The sequence below is a fragment of the Dromiciops gliroides genome, chromosome 5 (assembly GCF_019393635.1).
Source record: "Dromiciops gliroides isolate mDroGli1 chromosome 5, mDroGli1.pri, whole genome shotgun sequence".
Lineage (NCBI taxonomy): Eukaryota > Metazoa > Chordata > Mammalia > Microbiotheria > Microbiotheriidae > Dromiciops > Dromiciops gliroides.
Genome location: NC_057865.1, coordinates 283507959 through 283524995, shown reverse-complemented (window position 1 = coordinate 283524995; position 17037 = coordinate 283507959). Strand labels below are relative to the sequence as shown.

Genomic DNA, 17037 nt, shown 5'->3' with positions numbered 1-17037 from the left:
AGGCCGGAGGATTGTATGGCCCTCCTCCAAGGAGGGGGAGAACCTAGAAGAGGCCATGAGGGGAAGGAGTATTCCAAACGCCCCCTCCCCGCCGATCAGAGAGGATCAGAAAGGGTCACCAGCAAGGCTGGGCATGAGGGCAGCCAGGTCCGTGCCTGCTGGAAGATGGAAGGAGCTCTTCCCCAAGGCTCAGCTTTCCCTCAGGATGGTCCTGCCCTTGAGTGCTGCTCCCAGTCTCTCCTCCGGAGACTGCCTCCTCCCTGCACTTCCTGGCCATGCATCCGGGCCAGACCTCTGTGTACTCAGGCTTTGTCTGGCCCGCCACTCCCGTCTGTCTTTAAGGTAACCAGTGACTGACGTGTGTGGTTTTGTCAATCCAGACCTGTGATTTCACTGGTATAAAGACCTTGGAATGAGGAACCTCTCTCTGCCAGCGTGGATCGGTGCCTGAGTTTGCCTGGCTCCCACTCTGTGTCCTTAAACCACGCTGCCTCCCCATGACTGGCTTCTTAATAGCCTCTTTCCCAGGTCTCTTCTCTGTTCTCATCCTCCTGACCTTTCTGCCTGCATCATTCACCCCACCCTTTCCCCTGCTGGTTCTCTCCTTACCTTTCGGACCACTCCATTTCTCTTTCCGTCTTTTGCTGCTGGGACTTCTTCTCCCTAAACGTGGGCATCTCCAGGAACCCACCCTGGCCCGCTTTAGCCCACATCTGCCTTTGCCGGTGATCTTACCTGCTTCCGTGTTTGTGCAAATGGCTTCTAAGCTTCTATACTCAGACCTAATCTCACCACTGATGCCCAGCTTCACATCTCCAACTGCTTGATGGAATAATTTTTGTCAAAAGGAAGATATCCTTCATTGTGATTCTGTGTCAAAGGTCATGGCTTAAGAAAAGGTTCAGAACAAGGAGAAATGGGGCTTGAGGCTTCATTATTTGCTGTAATGAAATTGAAGATGCAAGATCGAAGACAGGAGTGTGTTTGATAATAGGCAGGGAGATTACTGTGGGCTCCCGACCTTTCGGTTCCTGCACTAAGATTCGTCCCTGTGGTCCACCCCTGCCCCATGATGCAGACACATGCTCAGTGATAGCTGGCCTGCCTTTGGTTCCCTCCAAGGCAGATCTCTTTAATGTGTGGTCCTTGGTACTGCTTCCACCTCTGGGCTTTCCTTCCAGATGGACACCACACTCTGGCTGCTCTCACTCCTGGTGCGTTGAGTGAGACCAAGCACGGAGAATTCCAAAGCTGTGAAAGCACATCTGTTGTAACCTTTCATTCCACCCATATTTTCTGCAGGACTGCTGAGCCCTCTGAGCCAGCTTCCAAATCAGGATAAGGAAACATATATCCCCAGGCCCGTATTTATGAAGGGCTAAGAGGGTTAGGGAATTGATTTCAGAGGGGACTGGAGAGAACAGTTTTCTAAGAGCCTTCAGATCAAGGACAGACACAACAAAGGAAATAAAATCATTGAAATTGAGGGACTAGATCCCAGGGTGCACTGATAGAAGTGGGTTGTTAGAAGGAGTTTCCTCTTTTGGAAATTCCATATATCCATGAGTTCACAAATATGATCACTCTATCTACCTATCTGTCTGTCTGTCTATCTATCTATCTGATCTATCCAGGAAATGCTAGTGGTGACTCTGGACAGCCTTGCTGGAAAAAACTCTAGAGCATTTTTTCCACTGTAGTTAATGCTAGCTTTTGGTTTTAGAGAGAATATCACATATAAGGGCTACTACTAGGTCGGTATCCAAAAAGAGATAAAAAAACCTAAAAGTTAAAGGACCGAGATGTACAAAAAATATTTATGACAGCCCTTTTCTGGTGCGAAGAATTTGAAATTGAGGAGATGCCCATCAAGTGGTGAATAGCTGAACAAATTGTTGGATAAGATTATGATGGAACACTATTGTGCTGTAAGAAATGATGAGCAGGATGCTCTTAGAAAAACCTGGGGGTGGGGCAGCTAAGTGGCACAGTAGATAAAGCACCAGCTCTGGATTCAGGAGGATCTGAGTTCAAATCTGGCCTCAGACACTTGAGACTTACTATCTGTGTGACCCTGGGCAAGTCACTGAATCCTCATTGCCCCTCAAAAAAAATTTAAAATTAAATTTAAAAAAATAGAAAAACCTGGGAAGACTTACATGAGCTGATACAAAGTGAAATGTACTATATACAGAGTAACAGCAATATTGAATGACTTAGCTATTCTCAGCAACTCCAAGACAACTCTGAAGGCCTTACAATGAAAACTGCTCTCCATCTCCAGAGAAAGAACTGATGGTGTCTGAATACAGTAATTGAAACATAATTTTTTTTAGTTTATTTTTTTTCGGTTTTTTTTTTGTCTGCTTTCTTTCACAACCTGACTAATGTGGACATGTTTGCATGACTACACATATGTAACTTATAATGAATAGCTTGCACTCTTTTTTTTTTTTTTTTTGGTGGGGCAATGGGGCTAAGTGACTTGCTCAGGGTCACACAACTAGTGTCAAGTGTCTGAGGCCAGATTTGAACTCAGGTCCTCCTGAATCTAAGGCCAGTGCTCTATCAACTGTGCCACCTAGCTGGCCCTATAGCTTGCACTCTTGAGGAGGGAGGGAAGAAGGAAGAGAATTTGGAGCACAAAGTTTTAAAAATGGACATTAAACTTGTTTTTACATGTGATTGGGGGAAAATTCTAAATAAATGGAAAAAAATGAGATCATTTTTGTAGAGTGTTTATCAGCATATTACCTGGCACAGAACAGGGTATAAGTGTTAGCTTATCTTAGATTATAAACCCCATCTAAGGGCAGGGATTGTTTTATGCTTTGGCATCTCCTATCACACAGAGTAGCCATCAAATACTTACTGGATAAGTATTGCATCAGTTGATAGATCTTGTAATTAGTAATTTTCCTAGACAAATATATGGGATGCTTTGCCATGAACCCTTTGCTACATGTCTTTTCCAGTAAAAGAAATGCTAGACTTTTCATGACAGATGCTATCCTTGTGGATCTAAACTGGTTTTATTCTCCAGAATTCTAGGGTTCATTCTGATCTTCAGGATTTTGTTTTACTGAAGTTATATACCGACAGATGAAACATTTGTGATCATTCTTTAAATGCTGTATTGAGGACTTTTGATCCCTGCCTTCCCACTTACATAAAGTTTTAGAAATCTATTAGAATTCCAAGAGTGTTTTCCTGTCATTTTTAAAATAATACTACTAACTCAAGTGTAGGGCTTCAGAGTTTGCAAAGCACTTTACAGATATCTCACTTGACTCTTATGACAACCCTAGGAAGAGGCTATAATCTCCCACCTTATAGATGAGGAAACTTGAGGCAGAGAGAAATTAAGTGACTTGCCCAGTCGTAGAGCTAGTAAGTGTTTGAGGTCATATTTGAATTCACATCTTCCTGACTCCAAGGCCAGTAACATTATTGGCCTTTGATTTTCTGATATTTAAGTGAATTTAATCTTGGGGAAAACGTGAGCATCTTGTATAGTTTGCATTTCTAGATGTCGTGCAATGCAGCATAACTTTTTTCAATGAATAACTCCTCCTTTCTAGATTTCTACTACAATGTCTTGAAGATCTTGATGCCAACCTAAGAAAATTAAACTCTCGTCTGTTTGTAATTCGTGGCCAACCAGCTGATGTGTTTCCTAGACTTTTTAAGGTACGTTTTCAAATTTTGGACAAAACGTTAATACCCTTTACTCTGGACTATGAAGATGTTACATTTGGTGTGTAAGTTTTAGCCAAGAAAAAAGTTTAGGAAGTAGTAATTGTGTTGGCGAATCTTAACTCAAAGGATTTTAGGTCAGCCAATGCACTTGCTTTACTTTGCTCACAAGAAAAGCCCCAGAGAAGTGGTGAACTGTGTTCACATTCACACAGGTCGTTACTATAAGAATTAGGGCTAGAACCCAAGTGTCCTGACTGGCTCTCTCTGTTTGACCCCTTCCCTTTCATATTGTCCCAATAACGATAAGTCACGTTTGCGTAGTGCTTTATGGCTTATGAAACACTTTCCTCACAAAATTCTGTGAGATAAACATTGTACAAATATGATGAAACAGGCTACACAGCTTCTCCGGCATATACCTCTGCTTCTCTTAATCTTCTTATAACTATTTACCCTACCCTCCTGATCAGCGACCCAGTTTGGTTTTCTGTTCCTAATGTGGGAGTGCGAGAGGAATAACTTCTCTCACTGGTGACAGTCATTATCATGTGTTAAGTAGGACCAGAAGGGCTTCCCTGTTGCTTGCTTAGTAGACTTGAAGATGTGATCTAAATTGAAAGTCCTTTTTCTTCCCCTCCCACTATCCTGCCTCACCTCGACCTCCTTACACGACCTTCACAAAAGAATTCTGGCCTTGTTAAAGCCTGACCATGAGTGCATCTATTTATGAGACCTGTTTCCTCTCGGTTCCATTGAAGTTATATTTAGAAAGCAAGTCCAAAACAGTTGTGTGTGCATACCCGTGTTTGTATGTGTACACATGGGCCAGCGTGTGCAGTAGAATTAGGGCCAAAAAGACTTTCATTTGAACTCAAACAAGTCTTTTAATTGGAACATTTTTGAATTCGATGGTTTTCAAAATTATGATACATTTAATTGTTTTAAAGAATTAAGTGTTTTGTCCAGTTAGGCAGATCCTATTTGTAAATTGGGTTACTTTCTGCTTATGTGCACACACATGTACATCCCTAGTTATTTCTCTCTACTTTTTCCTCAAGATGCTAAGATGGCTTTTTCCTCCCTTTCTTTCTCACTCCTATCTTTCTCTCCCCCCAACTATCAATCTGCACACACACACACACACACACACACACACAATCTTTGTATTAGATTCCCTAAAAAGAAGTGTGGTGTATTCTTTCTGAATAGTAGAAGCAATTCTTGGCTGATGACACACTAACAAAAATAAACAAATGTGTCATCATTGATTTGGGGGCCCATGATGCTTTTAATCTCTGATTTCTGTGGTTTGGTAATACTGTTATTTGACTGTCCTTTGCCAGTTTATTACTGAAGTGAAACACCCAGTAACAAAAGCTGTTGTTCTTAGTGGTCTCTGTGTTGCTTAAGTAGCAAGAAGTCAGCATTTCCAGTCTAGGACCATTGACTATGTTCTGGAAGCTGCAGGTGTTCACCAGGTTCCTACACAGCAGCATCTTGCTCTAGAGGACCTGTCTCTCTGCACCGAGCCTCATTTTGCATCTGATCTTATCAACACCCCATCTATAAAATGGGCTGTGTTTTCCCCCAGGTTTAAATTCTCCTGTTGTCTTTTTTAATACTGTGTACTCAAGTAGTTCATCAACTGGATCATCAAAACCAGTATCAAAATGAAAGAAAGGATGATCGTACCCCAGATGATCATGACACCTCCAGCCAAAGCACTTTAAATGACTTCTGAATTTTCAAAGCTGGAACTGAACAAAAAGAAAGACAGTGACTTTTACCAACATTAGCATAGCCAATGTGAAGCAAGGCAGTGGTGAGGAGGCTGAGGGTCTGTGGGTCCTGCTTCAGTGAGCATAAGCACCCTCTTTGGTGAGGGGAGACTATTGAACCCTAGCAGGCACCATGCAGAACATAAGCACCTTACCCATGACACAGGAGAGTGATCAAATAAATGAGAGCTGGACATTTGGCTCAGCTAAGCCTATTGGCCTGAAAGCATTTGTAGGTGAAACTGGGTAGAAAACAACAAGTAGACGGGAAGAGGAACAGCTCTGCCAGGGGGCTATTGGGAGTACTTCCTGTTTTCCTTGATACTGGACCAACAACATTTGGGACTCCACAGCCTCAGAACTAACAGTACCAGGACCATGGGAGGGAGTGATGATGGGGAAGAAATGACGAGTCCATTTTGGACGTGTTGATTTAGACACGCCAGGGGGCATCCAGGTGAAAAAGAATAGATTTGGCAGTCATCTACACAGAGTGCCAATTGGGTAATCGTTACTTCATATATATTATCTCATTTGAACCCGTGGCAGTGATGAAACTGGGAAGAAGCACAGAGTGAAGTAAAAGATAGAAGCTTAAAGGATATCGGATAGATACAGATTTTATTTCAGAGTTTGAAGAGAAGGAATCCCTGCTCCGACACGTGGTTGCCCATCTTCTATTGGAGACCTCCAATGATGTAGCACCCTGGCAGCTGATCCATATTTGGGCCTCTCTGGCTGTTGGGAACTTTTAGTACATCATACCTCAGTTTGCCTCTACAGTGTCCACCCTGTTCTGAGCCTCTCCCTGAAGCAGAATTCATCTCTCTCCCTCTCACAACCCAAGGATCATGCCACCTCCTGACGTCTGCTCACCACACATATCCCATCTGAAGTGAAAGTGAATGGAGAAAAAAGCCTTCCCTGCGTGCCAAGCCCAGCTAAGCTGTGGGGATACAGCACAGAAAAGTCCACCAGCCCCTGCCTTCCAGGGCCTCACGTTCTAATGGGGAGACAAGACCTAGAGAAGGTTTCAGCCACAAGTCTGATGGAAGGTCCCATGGCCCTTGGGGGTGGCAGCAAAGCAGGGGATCAGGCTGCTGCTTCAGAATCACCTTTACTGAAAAGATGATATCATTTGCTGATATTGAGCCATTTGACAGGACTGAGAACTTTGTTTGTGGGTCTTCCGTCGCTGTGGCCACAGCGTCTCCCCAGAGCTGCTTCCCAGGATATTGGCTGCGAGCACCGGACAGGAAGCATGGCTCTTCCTGTGGCTCTCAGGCTCAGGACCCACTTGGGTTTGAGGGGAGATGGTGGTACCTGCTGTCTCCTTTCTCCCGCTCGGGGCGCCATAATGCTTCAGCTCAGCTGGCTGGTCTTCCCTGTGGAGCAGGAAGAAAGTAGCTAGCTGGTATTGGGCGGGGTGGCGGCTGGGGGAGGGGGCTGGCCCACAGGCATTGCTTTCCCAAATGCTGGCTGTGAGAGCCAGGCTGGAAGCAGACCAGTGGTCAAGGGCAGTGAGGGCTGCCACTCCCAGGACTCTTGTCCCTGCTGGCCTTTTGGTGGCAGTAGGTCAGCAGGTGCTGCTTGTGATTGTCACAGTAGAAATCTGTGATAAAGAGAATCTGTCACAGATGATCTGTTTATTACGAAAGCTAACATTTGCTCATAATAGAGGCCCCTCAGTGACCAGAGACACACCGCACAATCAGAGCAGCTCTTTTGTTTTGTTTTGGTTTTTAGCCAGGCAATGAGGGTTAAGTGACTTGCCCAGGGTCACACAGCTAGTAAGTGTCAAGTGTCTGAGGCCCAATTTGAACTCAGGTCCTCCTGAATCCAGGGCCGGTGCTCTATCCACTGCGCCACCTAGCTGCCCCAGAGTAGCTCTTTATACAGTTTGGTGCTTACAAAACGATGCAAACGCAGGTATGACTGTGATAGGACTATAAGGAAGGGTAGAGGGTGGGCTATACATCACCCTGACTGGCAGGAGGGAGTCTCTAGAATCCATAGCAATGGGGAAAACACAGAGCCCCATGCCAGATAGCACACCGGCCTGCCTCTGTGCTGTTACAAACCAGTCTGTCTCCTGAGACTGGAAGCTCCCTGGTGGCAGTAGGACCCTAATAAATGTTTGTTGCTTGCTTGTTTGACAAATAATAGATTTAGGAAATCCAAGATAAAGGGAGAGATGGAATTTTGATCAGAAAGAGGCATTTCAGAGTCGGTGATCATGGAGGTGACACCGTTGTTGGTGAAATCTAAGCCACGGCCTTCCCTGAGGCAGAACGAAGATGCAAGTCACAGCATCTAAGGTGGTTGATGAACTCGGAAGCCAGAGTTCGCATCTATACGATGGCCCTAAAGATAAGGACAACACTGGGGTGGGAAGAAGAACTGAGCCTCTGTCACCGGAAATTTTGATAAGAGACTGCACAAGCTCTTGTCAGGGGTCTTGTAATGGGACCAGACGAGCTCGGATGTGCCTTCAGCTCTTAGGCTTCTTGGATTCTGGACATGTGTATGAAGAGTGCACACACTAATCCTTTCAACACATAAAATCTTCATTTCCTTCTTGAGATAAAGGCCTTGTATTTCCTTGTGGTATAGTTCTCCAAATTAAAGGGTCAGTATGTGTGTTCAGCTTCCTAGAAGAAGTTCTGGAATGGGACGTGTAATCTCTTGTCTGTGCTGAGGCAGGGCTTCGGGCTTCTCCTGCCTCTTGAGGGTGTCTGGGGAGGCAACCTGGGGAGAGTCAGACTCCCTTTAGGCCTGCCCGCCCACCTCCCTGGGAGAGATAACGTTGCCCCTGTGGATGTCATCACAGAGAACGCTCCTCCTTGTTACTGTCCTGAGATGTCTGTAAGGCTGCAGCAGTTCTTAGAGAAGGAATCCTTACTCCAACATGTGGTTGCCCACCTTCTCTTGGAGACTTCTGGTGATGTAGCACCCACCACTTCCTGGCAGCTGATCCATCTTTGGGCATCTCTGACAGCAGTTCTTAGAGACCGCAGAGTAAAGGGAATGAATTCGTACACACCTGTGGTGTTCAAAATATGTGTGTAGAAAGATCTTTCCTGATTGTCTTTCTTTTACTACTTTGACAGGGAAAGACTCGATTGTAATGTGTGCCTCCTCTGCGCTCTTTTATTTTAGGAATGGGACATTGCCAAGCTTTCCTTCGAATATGATTCTGAGCCCTTTGGGAAGGAACGAGATGCAGCCATTAAGAAATTGGCCAGCGAGGCTGGGGTGGAAGTCATCGTGCGGATTTCCCACACTCTGTATGACCTTGACAAGTAAGTTCTGTGTCAGGATCCTGAAAGTGTGACTTCACACACAATATGTGAATGAATGAGCAAGCGTTTAGCAAGCACTCACCACATGCCAACTCCTCTCTGTCCGTCAATCTCCTTCCCATCCAGAAAAAGTCAGTGTTGTCAGGAATGCAAGGTCCACTCTGGGAATTTCCCATCAAGCAGCTAAATCAGAGACCCCACTGTCTGTCTGCTGGGCCAAAAGGAGATAACTGGCTGTTGCACGTAAGGCCGGCCTTCCATGGTGGGCTTCTTTGCCCTGCCTGCCAGCCATAGTCACAGAGCGGTACTTGGCCACTGCTTTCTGACTCATAGTGATCCTTCCTTCCTGTCCAGTAGTAGTACTTGTCTCTACCTCATTGGACACTTGTGTTACATTGCCCTAATAAACACAAGTGTCCATTGAGGTACTCACAAGTACCTTGGGTCATAGCATATATCCGTATCCCCTTACTGGACTTGGTGCAATTCATGGTTGAGAGTACTAAGTCAATCAATAATTTTTGAATTAATAAGTACAAAATAACATAACATGGTACAGAAATCTTATAATTCCTAGAGGTCTTTAGAGATGAATTGGCTTTCCATTAGTTAGATACCCATTTTCACAAATTAGTACAACAGATCCTTTGCCTTACCAGTCCTCAGTTGGTATATTTTATACCAAAGTAATTTATTCCATGTCTCTGCAAAAATAATTATAGCAGATAATAATTATGTTCTTCACCTCCCAGATGTCTTCATTTTCATGTAGAATTCAGATTACCTTTGATAATGAACTTTAGATTTGCTTCCTAGGAGCAAGATTTTACTCTTTGGTTTTAACTCTTTCATGCCAGCAGAAAGCTAGGAAATGTCCTGAGCATTATTAAACCATGTTTTGTTCTCATTGCAATAGATTACAAAGGGAAAGACACATTTGTTTATGTTTGGGGGAAAAGTTAGGGGAAGAAGGACAGAATTAGAAGGGAGGATTTCCTTTCCTCACCCAACCCACATAGGCATCTGTGGCCAGAAGCACCTATTCCTTATTCCTGTTTCAAATATGAGAGAGAGAGAGAGAGAGTGTGTGTATGTGTGTGTGTGTGTGTGTGTGTGTGTGTGTGTGTGTGTGTATGAGAGAGAAAGTTTGTGAGAAAGTATATGTGAGAAGACACTGTGAGTATGAGTGTGTGAGAGATAGAATGTGTATGAGAGAGTATGCAAGAGAGAGTGTGTGTGTGAGAGAAAAAGAGTATGTGTGGGAGAGAACAGTATGTGGGTATGTAGGGGTGTATGTGTGTGTGTGTGTGTGTGTGTGTGTGTGTGTGTGTGTGTGAGAGAGAGACAGAGACAGAGACATAGTATCCCCTTTAGGTATCATTAGAAGGATTCTTATTAACTACTATAAATGACTTTTATTTTCCTCTTCCTGGCTGGATATGTCCTGGAAGTTAATTGGGGATTCATTTCATTTTGTCTTAAGGGCTTTTAAAAATTCATCATAAAATATATTTATTCCTTTTTTATACTAATACCAGCCATTGTGTCCCCTTATCCAACAGGATCATAGAATTGAATGGTGGACAGCCACCCCTGACATATAAAAGATTCCAAACTCTGATCAGCAAAATGGAACCGTTAGCAACACCAGTAGAGACACTAACCCCTGAAATGATGAATAAGTGTGTGACTCCTCTCTCAGATGATCATGACGAAAAGTACGGCGTGCCGTCACTGGAAGAACTAGGTGGGTTGAAGCAATTTCTAACTCAGAGGCGAAGACTGTGGGTCAGGATGAGGCCTTCGTAATTGGGCGAGGCCAGTGTGGGCATTGATTTTGTTTGACTGTGTGTATTGGTTACAAACATTTTGTTTCCTTTTCTTTTTTCTGACAAGGGGTGGGTAGAGGAGGTGAGAAGGGATGGAGTGGCAAAAGATGAAAAAAAGAAGGATCATTAAGTCATCTTTTAAAAACTCAGAGAACAGGGGCAGCTAGGTGGTGCAGTGGATAGAGCACCGGCCCTGGAGTCAGGAGTACCTGAGTTCAAATCTGGCCTCAGACACTTAACACTTACTAGCTGTGTGACCCTGGGCAAGTCACTTAACCCCAATTGCCCCGCAAAAAAACAAAACAAAACAAAACAAAAAAAACAAAAAACTCAGAGAACAGAATAAAACCCAGACAAGCAGACACTTGGGAACTTAAAGGAAAAGCCAGTCACAATCGATCAGTACGTAAGCTCCTACTATGTGCCAGGCATTGTCTAAGCACTATGCAGAACAGAGAGCTGTAGCCTTTGTTTTCTACTTCCTGTGTGGAAATGCCCATTTTATCAGGCAGTCGTTAAATTCAGAATCAAATACTAAAAAACACGGTTCTAACTGGCCTGTGAGAGCTAAACTACAAGTCACAGAGCTGGCTCAGTAGATTGGAGAAACACCAGCCTAGAAATGATCATTGAGTCTGTGGGAGCTCTTGAAGTCACAAGTGAAACAATGCAGAGGGAGAAGAGAAGAAAGGAATCTTCAGCATTGTTCTGCAACCTCTTTTCACACATTGAGTGCAAGCGGCAGAATCAGGAAAACCTGAACCCAGATCCCACCTCTGACAGTAACCACCTAACCACAGGCACTTAAGCCAATTTTGCCTCAGTTTCCCCAGTTGTCACTAGAGACAATGATAGCTATCAACTTTCTGTTACGTGGTGGTTGTGAGTCACATGATATGTGTGCAAAGCCTTCTCCACACATTAAAGTCCTTGACAAAAGTCATTACTTTATAGTCATGTAATTGCCAAGTTACAGCAGTCAGTGACTTAACATTTGTTACTCACCCGGGATGTGCCAGGCAGCTTGCTCTGCTGTAGTCTCTGGCCATCTCCCAGACTTTCAGAGCTGTCCTCTGTTTTCCTAGGTTTTGATACAGACGGCTTACCTTCTGCAGTGTGGCCTGGCGGGGAGACGGAAGCCCTCACACGCCTGGAGAGGCATTTGGAAAGAAAAGTACGATGACCTCTGCCCTGCTCCTAACCTGGCATCTTAGAAATGGTGTCTCACCCTTTGTTCTGTAAAAAAAAGGAGGCAGGGGCATTGCGGGAACTGGATGCCCGGTCCCTGTAATTGGAGCAGGGAACAATTAGAACTTGCTCGAATGACACGGGTTTGGGCTGCTTTGACCTCTCCTGTGTAGAGGGTCCATCCCCTTCCCTGAACTGTGGTTATCCATGGGAGGGTGCCCTCGTCCATCTGCCATCCCCTTCCTGAAAGGATAGCTCCTTTCTGACCCATTGCCGTCTCTTTGGGACCTTGTGCCTGATGGCGGGAGGGGCTAGCCAGGGCCTGGATGTCTGAAATGCCCTCTCACCAGAGGGAGGCGCGTCACCTTTCTTGTTTCCTAACCATGACCTTGTCAGACATGAGAATGTCTCTGAGACAAATTAAGGAAGGCTCAGACCCATGGAAGCGGCTGTGAGCCAGAGCAGAGGAGACCCCCTTGCCAGCTGTCATTCTTCCTAACACTTTGTCAAAGCACGGCTAGACCCCCACTTCTTAAACTGTGGCTCACAAGTCCATATGGGGTCACAGAACTGAATATGGGGGTCGAGGAAAATTTGGCAACAGTAAAAGGTCACATATACCTATTTTATATATACCTGGGGTCTTGTCAAAATGTCTCAGGCACAAAGGGGTGGCGAGTGGGAAAGTTAAAGAAGTCTTGGCCTAGACCATTGTTACAAGCAATAAGTTTTATCCACCAAGAACAGCCGTGTAAAACAGTGAATCTGAGGAAAAACCTCACTGGAATTCTTTGTGGCTCTAGGCGTGGGTGGCAAACTTTGAGAGACCTCGAATGAACGCTAATTCCCTTCTTGCAAGCCCGACGGGACTCAGCCCTTATCTGCGCTTCGGCTGCTTGTCCTGTCGCCTGTTTTACTTCAAGCTGACCGACCTGTACAAGAAGGTAGGATGCTTGTTTTGGGTGCCCAGACTTAGCTGTCAGCCGCTGCTGACCGTGCGGACACTCCTCCTAATGCTCTGTTTCCTCCCTGTCAGGTAAAGAAGAACAGCTCGCCGCCCCTTTCTCTTTACGGGCAGCTCTTGTGGCGTGAATTCTTCTACACGGCAGCCACAAACAACCCGCGCTTCGATAAAATGGAAGGGAACCCCATCTGTGTTCAGATCCCCTGGGACAAAAACCCCGAGGCGCTGGCGAAGTGGGCCGAAGGCAGGACGGGCTTCCCCTGGATTGATGCCATCATGACCCAGCTGCGCCAGGAGGGCTGGATTCACCATTTGGCCAGACACGCAGTTGCCTGCTTCCTGACCCGAGGGGACTTGTGGATCAGCTGGGAGGAAGGCATGAAGGTGGGCCGTGTACTTAGTGAGCTTCCCATTGAAATCGCCACCCTGGTGAACCGGGCCCCATTCTAACGTTCTCTCCCCAGCAGACCGTATGACCTTGGAGGGGTAACTTCCCTCTCTGAGCCCGTAACATAGGAGGGTGGGTGAGGTGAGCCTAAGGGCCCTGCTGTGCTGAGATGCCACGAATCTAAGATGATTCCTCGTCACACAAACTCGGGAACTGGGAGTCAACTCGCCAAGCACTGATTAAGCACCTACTGTGTGCCAGGCCCTGTGCTCAGCACTGGGGTGCAGAGAGTGGCACAAACCCATCCCTGCCCTCAGAGAGCTCCCAGTGCCCACAAAGGGCTTCCAGGAAAGGGACAGTCAGGAGGGCTTTCTGTAGGAGGGGGCCTGAAGGAAGCCAGAGAAGCCATGGGGGGGGGGATGAGCAGGGAGAGCTTGGGAGCACGTGTGCCAGGAGACGGGGAGAGGGGCAGCCGTGCTGCGGGGAGGAGCGAGCTCACGGGCTGGGGAAGCTGATCCAGAGGAAGTCTGTAAGTGGGGGAGGGGGTTAGACCTGGATTTTAGAGAGATCAGGTTCCCGATCATCGATCATCGGAGGCTGGGCTGGAGGAGGCTGTGCAGACTCCCTAGTGGCCATCGTAATGGTCCCGGGTGAAGTGAGGAGGCCCGGACGAGGCTGAGGGCAGAGTCAGATGAGAGAAGGGGAAAGGCCTTGGGGATGGATTGGCATGTGAGCAGGAGTGAGGACTCTGTCATTTGAGTCCAGAGTGAAAGCCCGCTGTGTCCACAAGATGATCAAAGACTATACAACACGTAGAAAGAGAGTGTCTCAGGACAGATCTCTCAGTAATGACGGCATCTCTGGAAGAGGAACATCACCTTTGAGAATGAAAAGCGTTCAGCCTCTGCCTGTAGACTCCATTGCTGCCCTTTGTACAGTATTTCAGCTCCTTGAAAGTTAGTGTGTCCCCTCCCACCTCAGACTTCTCCACGTCTCCAGTTCTTTCAGTCCAGTCTGCCAATCCAGAAAGCTTCCTTTCAGAAGCTATGGGTCCCAAACCCGGCCGGAGATCGCAAGGAATTGGCCAAATACATCGGGCAAGGGTGGTCTTCTCCGCCCCCTCTCCCAAGGACAACCTCCGAGCATAGACCTCAGCTCGTGGTCTGGTTTGTTCAGGGAGGCTCAGTCCTAGAAATCTAGAAGCTTTGTGCAGCCTCAGTGACATCCATCCCCCTTTGGGACAACCCAAATCGTTAGGTTCTTCTGTGTCAGAATCTGCCCCCTTCTTACTTGTAATCATTCTTACACATGATATCTTCTGGGGCATTTAAAGATGAATGAGCTGCCCCTCTAACATCCCAAGTGTTTTCTTCCTTAGCACTCTACCACCCCCAGATTTAGCATGACATGGCTCCTCATTAGACTGACGGGGCTATAAAACCCCAAGTGTTTTTCATATGAACCCCGTGAGCCAGGCGTCCCCTTGTGTACCTGTGCAGTAACATTCACATTGTTTTCAGCCCTAAGACTTTGAAGTCAAATTGGGTCAGACGTGTACTGTTTGTTTTAGAGCCTTGTCCAAACCTCCTGTGATCTCCAGAAATGCCGACTGCAGCCTGTCTCCTGTATGAGTTGTTCCTGTCAGTGTTTAGCACAGAGCTTCAGCTTCTCCGGCCCAGTCAGTGACAGAAGCGTTTAGCTCAGCAGGGTCTGGGGTGGGGGTCTGGACCACACAGTCTAGGCTGACATCGTGCTTCTCCTCATGAGATGATCCTTGTCCAGCACTGGGCTTGGTGCCTGGCCCAGGGGAGGCTGCCTCTAAACACTCGCTGCTGGGATTCTTCTCAGCCAGTCCTGCTTATGTGTAATAATGGCAATTCACAAATCTAGAACCGCAACATCAGCAACGTTCCTTCTTGACCCCAACTCTGGGAGGCGGGTGACATAGGTCTATTTATCCTCATTTTACAGATAAGGAGACTGAGGCTCAAAAAAGGGAAGCGACTTGTTCCCCCACAGCAAGGAGGGGTCTCCTCCCCCCCCAAGCCCTGGCCTCTTCCCACTGTGGTCAGGTCCTATCAGTCCACACGCTTCCTCTGGTTCCTAGAGACATCCCAGGAAACTGCCCCATGCCTCCCCATCAGCCACATTAGCACTCCTGCCCCCAAAGGAAGTCAGATTAGTTTGGCAAAACTTCAGCAAATTTTGAGTGCCTCCTGTTGGGCCTGACAAACATCAGCAAGAACAAGAAACTTCATTAGGGACTATACTTATAGATCCTGCTGCTATAAAGAGGGTGTGTGTGTGTGTGTGTGTGTGTGTGTGTGTGTGTGTGTGTGTGTGTGTGTGTGTGTATGGTGTGGTGTGGGTAAGTGCATGGGTATGTAAGGGGGGTGTGTATGGGGTGGTATGTGTGGTGGGGAGAAGGGGACTGGACACAGAGGGAAGAACCAAAGGAGGATCCTGTTCTTTTCTGTGTATCTGAAGAGGACAGGACTCCTGTATGTCCCATGAGTGGACGTCGTCCTCTTGCCCGAGAGCCAGCTCTGCTGCTTCTGGCTGTCCGTACTGACATGGTGACGGCAGCCCCCGTAGATCAGCCTCTTCTGGGGAGAGGGGGCAAGCAGAGGAGAAGAGCCTACAGGCTCGGGAGGCATGGGCAAGAGCGAGGAGGTGTCATTCCTGGGCTGGGGGGTCAGAGGGTCCCTGACTGCTTTTGTAAAGCACTTGTTAAACCATTTCAAAGCCACCCTCAGTGCCCCAGGAGCAAAAAGGCTCACTTGTGTTTAGAGCGTCCCTCCGCTCCTCGCTTAATGGCTGCTGTTGTTTCTGAAGGTCTTTGAAGAGCTGCTGCTTGACGCCGACTGGAGTATCAATGCAGGGAGCTGGATGTGGCTGTCCTGCAGCTCCTTTTTCCAGCAGTTTTTCCATTGCTACTGTCCCGTCGGTTTTGGCAGGAGAACCGATCCCAATGGAGACTATATCAGGTAATCCGCTGTGCCGGCTTCCGTCCTGAGAAAGGCTGGCCAGCCTGCATAAGGGCCGCAGAGGGGTGGCTCCGGCCCCTCTGGGAAAAGAGCGGATTGGCTGGGATTCAGCCCCTGGACCCTGGCCGACAGCTCTTCTCTCCTTTGTCCTCCCCAAGACGCTACCTGCCCGTTCTTCGAGGCTTCCCCGCAAAGTACATCTATGACCCCTGGAACGCACCAGAAGGCATCCAGAAGGTGGCAAAGTGCGTGATAGGTGTGAACTACCCCAAACCCATGGTCAACCATGCCGAGGCTAGCCGCCTGAACATTGAACGGATGAAGCAGATCTACCAGCAGCTATCACGATACAGAGGACTGGGTATGTCTAGAAGGGTCTGGAAGCAGCCACATGTCTGTTTGTCCCTGACTCACACCTCAGATGTGTTTTAACAGGCTCCCCTTTCCTTCTCCCACCCCCTGCAGGCCTTCTTGCTTCTGTGCCCTCCAACCCGAATGTCAACGGTGGTCTCATGGGCTACACACCTGGAGAAAACATTTCTGCTGGTAGCAGCAGCAGCGGAGGTATGTGCGGCTCAGGAAACCCCACCTTGTGGAGGGCGGGCCACGGGGCAGCCCCGGGGGGTCACTGGGCCCATGTCTGTGTTGAAAAACTGCCTTGAAAGGAGGAGTCTAAGGCCTAAAAACAGCCTTCCTCCCACAGGGACCATGACAGGGCCCTCGACTCTTAGAAGAGACACACACAAGGCTTGGTAGCTGTGGGAGGTAGGCAGGAACCGTGGGGGGTCATGGATCAGATTCACAGAAACAGCCTCATGTAGCTTAGCCCAGGTTGGATGAGATGCTACTGCAGAGTGAGGTTGGAAAGCATTTCCAGGATGTAAGATAGCAGCATTTCATAC

At 47.2% G+C, this 17037-nt stretch overlaps 1 protein-coding gene across 2 annotated transcripts in view; it reads left to right on the top strand.

Moving 5' to 3' along the window:
• The window catches only part of CRY1 (cryptochrome circadian regulator 1), a 48646-nt gene that overhangs the window by 27578 nt on the left and 4031 nt on the right, over positions 1-17037 (top strand). For both annotated transcript variants that reach the window (XM_043967972.1, XM_043967971.1), the window contains exons 2-10: positions 3582-3690; positions 8637-8779; positions 10342-10526; positions 11694-11782; positions 12600-12740; positions 12833-13144; positions 15984-16135; positions 16294-16496; positions 16601-16699. In XM_043967972.1, the coding sequence (XP_043823907.1) occupies positions 3582-3690; positions 8637-8779; positions 10342-10526; positions 11694-11782; positions 12600-12740; positions 12833-13144; positions 15984-16135; positions 16294-16496; positions 16601-16699 (1433 nt within the window). The remainder of the gene's footprint in view (positions 1-3581; positions 3691-8636; positions 8780-10341; positions 10527-11693; positions 11783-12599; positions 12741-12832; positions 13145-15983; positions 16136-16293; positions 16497-16600; positions 16700-17037) is intronic.